Below are 11,750 nucleotides of genomic sequence, written 5' to 3'. Positions count from 1 at the left end.
GATATGCATGTCAATTCTTTGGGCGGACAGCGGAATCTGCCTGAGCATAGACTGAAGCCTACGGGACGGAATCCGCTGGAGGTTATCCGTGTAGATCCCGCAGTGTGCACATACCCCTGGACCCTTGGCTTTGGAAGTCTATAGAGATCTCTGTTCTGGTCATAATGTCTCAGTATGATACAAGGAGTTACAGTAGTAATAAGCCCCTCCGCACAGAGGCACCTGGGGGTCTGCAGAAGAGATGGCAGCCCACCGGCTGCCACTGGAGGGTCCCTATATGTGTAGAGTGGATAGGTTGATACTTGCAGTGAGTTCAGCCCCGGTGGGCGTCATAGGGAAATGAGACTGTGATCCCCACAGGTAAGTATACAGGTAGGAGGACCCCAGCGTAATACAGAGGGAGGTGTAACATAGGGGGTATCCGCTGTACACCCCCGAGGGCCTGTCCTCTCATTGTGGTGGTGGAGCGACCATGGTAGTGGTGGAGCACGGTTCTGCATCATTGTACCATGTGACCTGCGCTATATGCAGTATTACCTGGTACACGTACAAGCACAATTATGCCAGTCTGGAGTTGCCATCAGTTTTGTAAGGTTGGATCGGTCTTTTAAAGGGGTTATCCAGGATTTTTAGAATATGTTGAAAGCTGGAGGGGAAAAAACCCTTAAAGGGGTTACCCAGTGCTACAAAAACACGGCCACTTTTCCCCTCTCTTGTCTCTAGTTCAGGTGCGGTTTGCAATTAAGCTCCATATACTTCTATAGAACCGAGTTTCAAAACCCGACCCAATCTGGAGACAACAGTAGGGGGAAAGTGGCCATGTTTTTGTAGCGCTGGATAACCCCTTTAAGCTCCATTTACTTCAATGGAACTGAGTTTGAAACCCACCCAATCTGGAGACAAGAGAGGGGGAAAGTGGCCATGTTTCTGTAGCGCTGGATAACCCTTTTAATGCTGGAAACTCACATGGCAGCTTTTCTGATAAAACCAGAAGTGGATCCAGCAGGAAGAGAAGTACAAGTCCTCCCTTTTCCATCCCACTTGAATCCACTTCAAACCTGCCAGGTGCGAGACCAGCATCAGAGCGTGTTCACACATCCAGGATCTGCAGCAGATTTTACGCTGCGATCAGTCATTAGGTAACAGTGACATCTGCTGCAGATCCTATTTCCTGCAAACTGAGCTGTTTCTCTCCCATGTAGGTCAATGGAATTTCTTCTATTCACCTCAAAAATTCACACCTGAAGTCAAAAACTCAAGAAAAATAGCCAAGATGATCCTTAGTTTTATATTTGGAGGCCAGAAAATCCCCACAAAAATCTGTGGTGTCTGGGGCCCCCTTAATCTCCTGCACCCCTCCCAGGTTGTCTGCTGCACCTGCAGCAATGACATCATAGACACTGATCACATGACCTCATAGCCAATGGGTGGTCTCTACTAGTATCCAGCGAGCTGCTGCAACGTCTCACACACATAGTACGGGAGGTTATTGCTGCCCCGGGGAGGAAGCGGAGGAGTTCGAGGGATAGTTTGCTTATACATATTCCCTTTAATAAGCTCCATGGAAATGGTGCAAACAAAAACAGAAAGACAAAGGTGCATTGGATGTAGGTGTCTAGAAGTCCAATAATAGATAACCCTCTGTGCTCCTGTGCCCCCCAGAGAATTACAGGGAATCTGCTTATACTGACAGAGAGCTGGGAGGCCATAGAGACACATGGTACCATTCATATATAAATCTGTGCTTCCAGAATGAAGACAAATATTACTGTACTGAACCAAGTAGCAGATGCTTAGAACAAACTTCCAGCACATGTGCTTGGTAAGTCTACAATGAGTGAATGTAACTGCCTGGCAGAAACATACTGTATATCTATACTATGGAGCAGGGGGGATTATACCGCCGAAAATCTTCTATGTAGTGAAGAATAAAATTGGCGTACGTTCTAGGTCACAGATTGATATATGAAAGGTACCATGTGATGGCAAAGATCCCAGCAGGATTGCAGCTGATGGATTCCCAGCCCATATTGGCTCAGAGTTCCGGCCGTTCCTGCATACTCTGCTAGGGAAGAGTCAGTAACTTGTCACATTGGAGCTGGTGCGGAATGTAACAATATATTACACATGAGCAGTTCCCGAACGTATAACTAATATCCCAAACGTATATTATCCTAAATGTTTTTCCAAGTTGGAGACACAGGACGGCAGTGACTGAGGTTCTGTGCTCCCGATGGCTGTAACCTTATATACTGGCGCTCATGGAATAACTCCTGCTTATATAATGGAGTGATTTCAGTTACAGTAGTAAATAAACCAGGGGCGCCCAACCTGCAGCTGTGGTAAAACTACAACTCCCATCATGCTTGGACAGCCAGTGCAGGCATGATGGGGATTATAGTTTTGCAAGAGCTGGAGGTCCGCAGGTTCCCCTTCCCTGATTTTAAAGGGTTTTGCAGCTCTGGTCTATGAAAGTGAATAAAGCTTAAAGGGGAACTCCAGCAAAAATCTTCTTTTTTTTTTTTTCAAACCAACTGGTGTCAGAAAGTTATATAGATTTGTAATTTACTTGTATTTAAAAATCTCCAGTCTTCCAGTACTTATCAGCAGCTCTATGTCCTGCAGAAAGTGGTGTATTCTTTCCAGTCTGACACAGTGCTCTCTGCTGCCACCTCTGTCCATGTCAGGAACTGTCCAGAGCAGCAGCAAATCCCCATAGAAAACCTCTCCTGCTCTGGACAGTTCCTGACATGGACAGAGGTGGCAGCAGAGAGCACTGTGTCAGACTGAAGAGAATACACCACTTCCTGCAGGACATACAGCAGCTGATAAGTACTGGAAGACTGGAGATTTGTAAATAGAAAAATATTACAAATCTACATAACTTTCTGACACCAGTTGATTTGAAAGATAAAGATTTTAGCTGGAGTACCCCCTTAAAAAGAGGTTGTCCAGGGAAAATTTACTTGTCCCCTTTCCACGAGATAGGGGACAAGCAATATCACAGGGAGTCAAACCACTGTACCCCCTGCCAATATCCGTATCGCCCTGGCTTCTTTGTTATGAATAGAGCCGCGGGTCACGTGCTATACCTGCCATTCATTCATAACAAAGAAGCCGGGGCGATATGGATGTTGGCAGGGGGTACAGAGGTTTGACCCCCTGCAATCTTATTTATTCTTATGGAGCCTCCGGAAAAAGAGCAGAGTAAGCACTATTGATTCTAATGGAGACACGTCACAGAGGGGAGGGGATATCATCACACTGGTCGGCGGTGGGCCTACCCCCAGTAAAAAAAAAACAAACAAACTTTAATTGTATTACCACACACACAACCTGAGGAGCAGGGGTGAAGCTGTTTTTTTTTTTTTTTTTTTGCTGCAAGAAAGTAGAAATGCATAAATAGCTTAAAGAGGTACTCCAGCCAACCAAAGTTGAAAACCCCTGGGGGGGGCAAGGAACACAAGAAGCTCTACTTACCCGTCCCCAGGCAGCGCCAGCTTCATGACAGCCGCTGGGCTCCTGTAGCTTCCGGCCCCCGCTGATAGTACCCACTCAGGCAGTTAGTGACTGCAGCGGGGTACTGCCTCACCATAACCAATTGGCTGAATGGACACTTCTGTATGGGACCATGATGTCACTGGTGCTGCAGGAGCCCAGCTGGACCACGGGTAAGTAGACATTGAGTGGAGTGCCCCTTTATGATCCAGTCTCATATATTGCAATCTATATATTTTATAAGGATTCTATGGGAAAATGCCAGCATGATAAGAAACACTAACATAGCAGAGGGTGCAGTGATACAATAGTTTATTGAACAAACTCAATAAATAGGGTGAAACAAAATCGGGTGACAAGACGTAACTAATGGATTAAACATAGTATTTGGTCATGGAAAGGTCTGTGGAAGTCCGGCAGCGATTCCCTGTGGTTCCCAGATGTTGCAAAACTGCAACTCCCAGGATGCCACAGCCACAGACAGTCAGGGCATGATGGGAGTTGCAGTTTTGCAGCAGCTGGAGAACTGCAGGTTGGGGATGGCTGCTGTAAAGTATGCAGCTATTATGTGCAGTCATGTCAGCTCTATAATACAGTGACATGTTTGTCAAGTGATGATCCTGCTGCCCCGTGTCCTTCTCTATCTAATGTGAACTAATATATACTGATGGACGTACAGAAATGTCCAGAGAAAGTCATACAATATAATGTAATACCTTTTATACTGGCTGCTCACATGGATGGGATTCCCAGTGTAGCCAGTGGTGACATCAGCTTTTCAGGGACAAGACTCATCTACACATTTATAAACTGAATATATAATAAATAACTAGAAGACAAACTGAAATAAATAACGGTGTGCCTCCCTTAGATGACGCCTGGGATTACAGGCTATGGAACCGGGGTCCTGGAGAGACCGTGATGTCGCCATATGGAGCGCTCTGTGTCATCTTGATGGCGGACTGGTTCTGAAGCATCAGGAAACTGTAGAACTTGGTAGATACCTGCTTACGCTTTTGGTTCTTACAGAGGTTCTGAAAGGTGAAGGAGCTAACGCCATCCTGGTTCAGCTTCTGCACAATTAGAAGAAGACAAATGGTTTTCCCTGGTTCTAAACCTTGTTACAGTAATCTTGTTAGCTGTGATTTATGTGTTTACTGTTGAATTGTCCGTTCATGGAAAAAAAACTAAATTCTCCATACAGTGTCATGATAGCCCTACATCCAGACATTATGATATGGCCGTATAGTTTGCCATATATTTTAAGGCCAACATAAATCAACTATATGGTTCTTACTCTTAGGCCATTGAGGGCAGTTTGTGTTCTTTTGTTCCATTGTTGCTCATCATTGTTCTGGACGTTCGGAGTTGGTTCCTGAGAATAGAACAAAATGCAAAACAGACACAGATAAAGCAATGGCTAATGAGCGTGTAACACCTGCACATACCGCATATTAAATGTGTCGACTTTTTCTTTTATCCCCATTACTTCTTGGAGAATTAAAACCCTCAACATTCCTATAACATTGATGGGTTAATAACACCATGTGAGGAGTGCATGTGCAAGAACGGGGTTTACATGCAAAGTTCCAGTCTCCTTTGGATGCACATTACAAAGTGCAGAAGCCGTCTTGTTTTCTCCCTATGTCCCTATGTCTTTTATTAAAAACCACAGGAAGCAATGGAAGTTTGGTAAAAAAAATTAGATTAAATTATTTAACAAAAGTGCTGAGCAAATCGGACTACACGGTATTAAATGGCTTAAAAAGAGTATATCTTTAATAGAGTAGATAGATCAGGGGTGTCAAACTCAAATACATAGTGGGCCAAAATTAAAAAATTGGACAAAGTCGCAGGCCAACCTTGATCATTATTAAAATGCAAATTCGGTGTTCCTGGCACTTTCAGTGGTGTGCGTCTCCCAGCACTGTGCGCTATGATAAATGACACATGATACATTGCTATATGAGAAGATTAAACTCCAACCGATGTAATAGCCCCCCCCCCAATATTGTCCCATGTAGTAGCCAACCCAACCAAAATGCCCCACATATCAGCCAGCCCTCCCAATAGTGCCCAAATAGTAGCCAGCCCCCCCAAGTGTCCCATATAGTAGCCAACCCCCCAAGTGTCCCATATAGTAGCCAGCCCTCCCCATTAGTCTCATATAGTAGCCAGTCCTCCCCAATAGTCTCTTATATAGTAGCCATCCCTGCCCAATAGTGTCTTACATAGTAGCCAGCCCCCCTAGTCTCAAATAGTAGCCAGCCCTCCCCAAAAGTCTCATGATAGCCAGCCCTCCCCCCCAGTTTCATATAGTAGCCAGCCCTTCCCAATAGTCTCTTATATAGAAACCAGCCCTGCCCAATAGTGTCTTACATAGTAGCCAGCCCCCCCTAGCCTCAAATAGTAGCCAGCCCTCCCCAATAGTCTTACATAGTGGCCAGCCCTCCCCCCCAGTCTCATATAGTAGCCAGCCCTTCCCCACAGTCTCTTATATAGTAGCCAGCCCTCCCCCATAGTCTCCTATATAGTAGCCAGCCCTCCTCCATATTCTCTTATATAGTAGCCATGGTGGGCCAGATGTAATTCAAACTCTGAATTGCCTGGCGAGCCAAAAATAATGGCCCCACGGGCCAGATTTGGCCCGCGGGCAAGAGTTTGACATGACTGAGATAGATCATTCTTCAGGGGCCATACATCTATGATTGAAGCATGATATTTAATTCAGTAGTCTCTAGTCCATGAACGCATCTTATGTGGAAGAATGAGCTCCTGTCATGAAAAGTAACTTGACATGTCTTCTATTGCAGTAGGTGTTATTGCTGAGACCCGCTGTGATTAGGAGATATCTGGAAAAGCGCACGCCAGCAGCACTATCCACTTCCCAGCTGTATCGCCGTAATGGTTAAATCAGACAATGCAATTCGATGAGGCTACAGTGTCGCGATTACGAGTGGAGTGGACCGTGCCACGATCTCTACCCGGTATATCTCCCGATCACAGTGGGTCTTAGCAGTGACATCTGCTGTGATCAGTAACTGTACAGTTTACAGTTTGTATGAATGGAGATGTGCACATGTCAAACAAATATTTAGGCATAAGTTTTAAATTTTTAAGTGATCAATAACTTTTGACATGCCTGATGACATATCAAGTTATTTTTCCTCACTGGATGAGGATTTGCAGTATGTATAGCTCTGGGTGCATCAGCCAAAAATATCCTATATAATGGGGGAGATTTATGAAGTACTTGTGCGCCGGTCTTAAGTTAGGCCCCGTCCCCAATTTCCCCACCGGATCCACTAAGAGGCGCACACCCCTTAGTGAAACCGGCCTGACCTCCTGGGCAGGTGTAAATTTCTGCCATGATTTACGTAAATCAGGCGCGAGAGGAGGCCACACCTCCTCTGCACACCCCGACCCGCCCATTGGACCAGCGGGGGATACGGCTGGCATACGCCAGGGAGAAGGGGCAAATCTGCACCTTCTTCCTGGCATACACCAGTGGCACAATGATAGTAGAAGTCAATACACATTGGGGCATTTCTACTAAGAGTGGCTTGCCCTGTGGTCAGTTGCCTTAAAGACAACTAATATGGTAAAACCTCTCCAAATGCCCATACCCTTATCTAGACAAGATTTTGTATGTTTTTTTTTATTCCAGCGACAAAATAAAAACTTTCTAGAATCAGGGCACGACAGGCTACAAACTTTAGGTTACAGAAGAGTACAGAGAGTTGTGTTGATGCATAAAGCATTATTCTTTACCTCGGGCACTGAGCTGTCCTTGTCACTTGCTGGGTGGTGGTTGTCATTCAAGTCTAGCTCTGTCTGCAAAGGTTCTTCAGCAATGGAGGAGCTGACCTCTGTTAGTTGGGCTGCATCTTGCTGGGATAAGTCTGTGGACACAGATGAGCACAAAAAAAGATTATTTTTTTACATATCTACAATTACACCTGTGTAAGAGGTTCATAGCCGAAGACATCTTTTACACAGTCCAATTATCAGCTGAAATCTCTTCCCCTATAATCAGCCCACGTAGTGATCAGCCAATGACTGAGCAAGGTCATGACCACATCTATTTTATACATTTTTTTTCGGACAGCTGTCATTTTGCAGCCAAATAACGGTCATTATTGTAAAATAACAGACACTATTTTTTTAAAACAATGGACATTATTTGGTGGCCCAAAAAGACTGTCAAACAGCCAAAAGAACCACATTGTGCGGTAGTGGCCCAAATGTTATACGCAGCCAATAGAGATGAGCGCAACCTGCGCGTGCGGGATTTGATTACCAGTGGCTAAAGTTGGCCTCCCTAGGGAGTCAGAGAAAACATGGATGCAGCCTATGGATGTATCCATGTTTTGTGGGCAGCACTAAGACTGCACCCAACTTCTCCAGTCACAGGTACTCAAATGTGACGCGCTCTGGTTTGCACAGACCCGAGCATGCTCTAGCTGGGCTCATCTCTAGCGGCCAACAATGATGAATTTAAGAGGCTGCACAAACAACATAGAGATTGTTTGTATGGCCCCGCTGCACAATTAAATTGGGCCTTGTAAGGGCTCAGCAAAAGAGCTCTATTAACCGAGATCTGATGGCCTTTATTATGGGTTAATGATGCATCATTAACACTAAATAAAGGCCGGCCATATGTGACGCCAGCATTTCATCTGGACTCTGTTACCAATCTCTTGTTGCTCTTGTCCGGGTCTTTTATTTGCAGCCTGGTCTGGTTGGGTCTCCACTTTCCTGCGGGTATCCACCTTGTTGTTTGATGTGAATAGCTGAGTAAAATCCATATGTCAGTGTCAGCCGGACATTACACAACATCTAATGATGCCATTCATATAAAAACAATTACTTGTAAATAAGTATAAAGACAGGTATCCATTACCGATAAAAAACAAAAAACACACATGCCGATTAGACTGAATTCACACTAAGATTTCCACAATAGATAAAACAACTTTATTTAAAAATGTACTGACAAAATATGCAAACTATGTATTGTGATGTATCCGATTGAGTGTGTTTCCCAGTGAGTGTTGGTACATGTCACTATTACCGTACAGTCCATTATTCGGCTTTCTGGTCGTCTCTTTGACCCTCCAGCCTCACCACACAGGGAGCCTTCTCTTGATGCTCTGCAGCTTTCTCCTGTCTTTAAAGTAGTGTCCTCTTATTACACGCCCGGCCTCCCTCCCCCTCTAAGCTCAGAGTGGTCAGACAAAGAGGACTATGCCAATTATGTAAAGAACCTGTTTTCCCACTTCCTCTTTCACACTTTTTGGGATGAGAGTAATGGGGGGCAAGTTCATTTGCAATTTTAGCCCCGTATATAAGAGACGTCTTCAGACCTTGTCATCAGCTCTAAATATCCAGACATATATTGGACAATAGACCTTAGCTATGTAATTAAATCATATATAATATGATAGAAGGAATCAGAGGTGTTAGGCAGCCACTCCCTGAGGCCTTTAAAGGGGTTATCTGGCGCTACAAAAAGCATGCCCACTTTCTTTCAGATACAGCACCAGTTCAGGCGTGGTTTGCAATTAAACTTCCATTCACTTCAATGGAACGGAGTTACAAAATCCCACCCAAATTGGAGACAAGAGCAGTGCTGTCTCTGGAAGAAAGTGGGCATGTTTTTGTAGTGCTGGATAACCCCTTTAAACATTGCACTCAACATTTATGTCTTTGTTAAAGGGGTATTCCGCTCAGAATCAGTATTGCACTATTACACTGTATGAAGCAATCTCTACAAACTTGTAACTTGCTTATAACATGACCCCCCCCCCTCTAAAGACTAATAATCAGTAATCAGACTTCCTATCTGTGGCGCTCCTGCTCTTCATCCCCTCCCATTGGAGACATGATTCACATGTCCGCTATCTCTGCAGTGGGCAGAGTTAGCTGATTCCAACTCAGCCCACTTCTGAGATAGATCGTGATCTATCTCAGAAGCACCTCCAACCCAGCCCACTCGAGTGACAGAGCGTGTGATCTAGTGCAGTGGGATAATAATAATAATAATAAATTTATTTGTATAGCGCCAACAGATTCCGCAGCGCTTTTTTTTTTCTATGCATACAGTACAGAGGTACATAATACGCAGTTAAATTGGAATAAATAAGTACATAGTTAATAAAAATAACAAAAAATACAAAATACAGAGTATAGACGAGACCTGCTCGTTGGAGCTTACAGACTAATTTTCATAGACACCAGGCATAAGTGCTTTATTTGTCCATGGTCCAGCCATTGTACATAATTAGAATTACAGGATGAGCCAGTAACAACGCCAATGTCTGATGCAGGTAAACATATAAAGTGCAGGAACCGTCAGAGAAATAGAGCAAGGGAAACAGAAGGGGGAAACAGTTTAGGGAACGTTATAAGCGAGCCTGAAGAGATGAGTCTTCAGGGCACGCTTGAAACTGTGGGTATTGGGTATGAGTCTGATGTGTTTGGGTAGGGCATTCCAGAAAATTGGTGCAGCACGAGAGAAGTCTTGGAGGCGGGAATGAGAGGTTCTGATTATGGAAGATGTTAAGGTTAGATCATTTGCAGAGCGCAGAGCACGGGAAGGATGGTAGGTGGAGATGAGGGAGGAGATGTATGGAGGGGCAGAGTTGTGGAGAGCTTTATGGGTGAGGGTGAGGAGCTTGAAGTGGATTCTGGATTTGATGGGTAACCAGTGCAGTGACTGGCACAGAGGAGAGACATCGGTATAGCGGCTGGAGAGGAAGATGAGTCTGGCTGCTGCGTTCAGGATAGACTGGAGAGGGGAGAGCTTAGACAGAGGAAGACCGATTAGTAGGGAGTTACAGTAGTCAAGACGGGAGTGGATCAGGGCGACAGTCAGAGTCTGAGCAGTGTCAGTGGTGAGGAATGGGCGGATTCTGGAGAGGTTTTTGAGATGGAGATGACAGGAGCGTGTAAGAGCTTGGATATAGGGAGTAAAGGATAGATCGGAGTCTAGCATAACCCCCAGACATCGAGCCTGATGCACAGGAGTGATGCTAGTACCACAGACTGAGAGGGAGATGTCGGGTTTAGGTTTGTTAGAGGGAGGAAATACAAGAAGTTCAGTTTTAGAGAGATTAAGTTTGAGAAACAGAGAGGTCATAGTGTTAGAGAGAGCGGATAGGCAGTCACTAGTATTTTGCAGGAAGGCAGCGGAGACGTCACGGGAAGAAGTGTATAACTGGGTGTCATCAGCATAAAGATGGTATTGGAAACCAAACCTGCTGATGGTCTGTCCGATGGGGGCTGTATAGAGGGAGAAGAGGAGGGGACCCAGGACTGACCCCTGGGGAACCCCAACAGTAAGAGGTAGGGGACTGGAAGTAGAGCCAGAGAAGGATACACTAAAGGAGCGGTCAGAGAGGTAGGAAGAGAACCAAGAGAGAGCAGAGTCCTTGAGGCCAAGAGAGCTGAGCATGGAGAGGAGAAGCTGGTGGTCCACAGTGTCAAACATGGGATGTGTTGTAATCTACAACCCGGCCACTTGAGAGACAGAGGGGAGTTGTTTGCCTGAATTCAATCCTCAGTCAGTGTCTCTTCCATACCACTAATCCTGCGCAGAAGTCCCCTGCCTGCTACGATATTAGATAGCAGAGCGGTGCTGCACACGGCATGCCAGGAGGTGTAGTATCCCAGCCGACGTCATCTTCAAGATAGTCCCGGACAGACAAAAACTTAAAATGGAGGCATCTAGGACCCGGGGAGAGGTATGAAAAAAAAACAAAGCCAGAAGTGGATCTGAAAAGAGGAGAAATCTCAGTAATTCCTTTATGACCTCACCTACATTTATAATCTGCTCCTGGCTTTGGCTTCAATATATGCAATTAAAGAAGGTTGATGAGTGAACAATACAGGAGCGAACAATTTGGTCAGTGGAGCTGTGCACATTGTAATCTATGTTGGTCATTAAAGTTGTTCAGTCTGGTGCTATTGTATGAGTAGATGGCGGCCCAACCAATACTGTAAACAGGCGCCGATCTACTACTACTACTACTCGGCTGATTGTGTCTCTATCACACAGAGAGATATCTGGCCAAGTTGGGCCGATTCGGCCGAATATCACTCTGTGTAATAGGGCCCATAGACTTATGTTGGCCAAACCCGCCGCTTGTGGTGGATTCGTCCGCCAGTATAAGGTGTATAGGGCAGCCTATAACAGATGATGTTGGTGGTGATGGAAAATCATGGCCGACCCATTTGTTCAGGGAGAGATG

At 45.2% G+C, this 11,750-nt stretch overlaps 1 protein-coding gene across 5 annotated transcripts in view; it reads right to left on the bottom strand.

Annotated features, from left to right (window-relative positions):
* Positions 1-3,799: 3,799 nt before the first annotated feature.
* Positions 3,800-11,750, bottom strand: part of RAD21L1 (RAD21 cohesin complex component like 1) — a 31,447-nt gene continuing 23,496 nt past the window's right edge. For all 5 annotated transcript variants that reach the window (XM_069952335.1, XM_069952336.1, XM_069952333.1 and 2 more), the window contains 4 exons: positions 8,192-8,291; positions 7,270-7,400; positions 4,796-4,873; positions 3,800-4,571 (listed from right to left, as the gene is read on the bottom strand). In XM_069952335.1, coding sequence (XP_069808436.1) covers positions 4,383-4,571; positions 4,796-4,873; positions 7,270-7,400; positions 8,192-8,291 — 498 coding nt within the window. In that variant the 3' untranslated portion in view covers positions 3,800-4,382. The remainder of the gene's footprint in view (positions 4,572-4,795; positions 4,874-7,269; positions 7,401-8,191; positions 8,292-11,750) is intronic.

The sequence above is a fragment of the Dendropsophus ebraccatus genome, chromosome 14 (genome assembly GCF_027789765.1).
Source record: "Dendropsophus ebraccatus isolate aDenEbr1 chromosome 14, aDenEbr1.pat, whole genome shotgun sequence".
Taxonomy (NCBI): Eukaryota; Metazoa; Chordata; class Amphibia; order Anura; family Hylidae; genus Dendropsophus; species Dendropsophus ebraccatus.
Note: the sequence above shows the minus strand (reverse complement) of the source record. Positions and strands in the feature narration are given on the sequence as shown.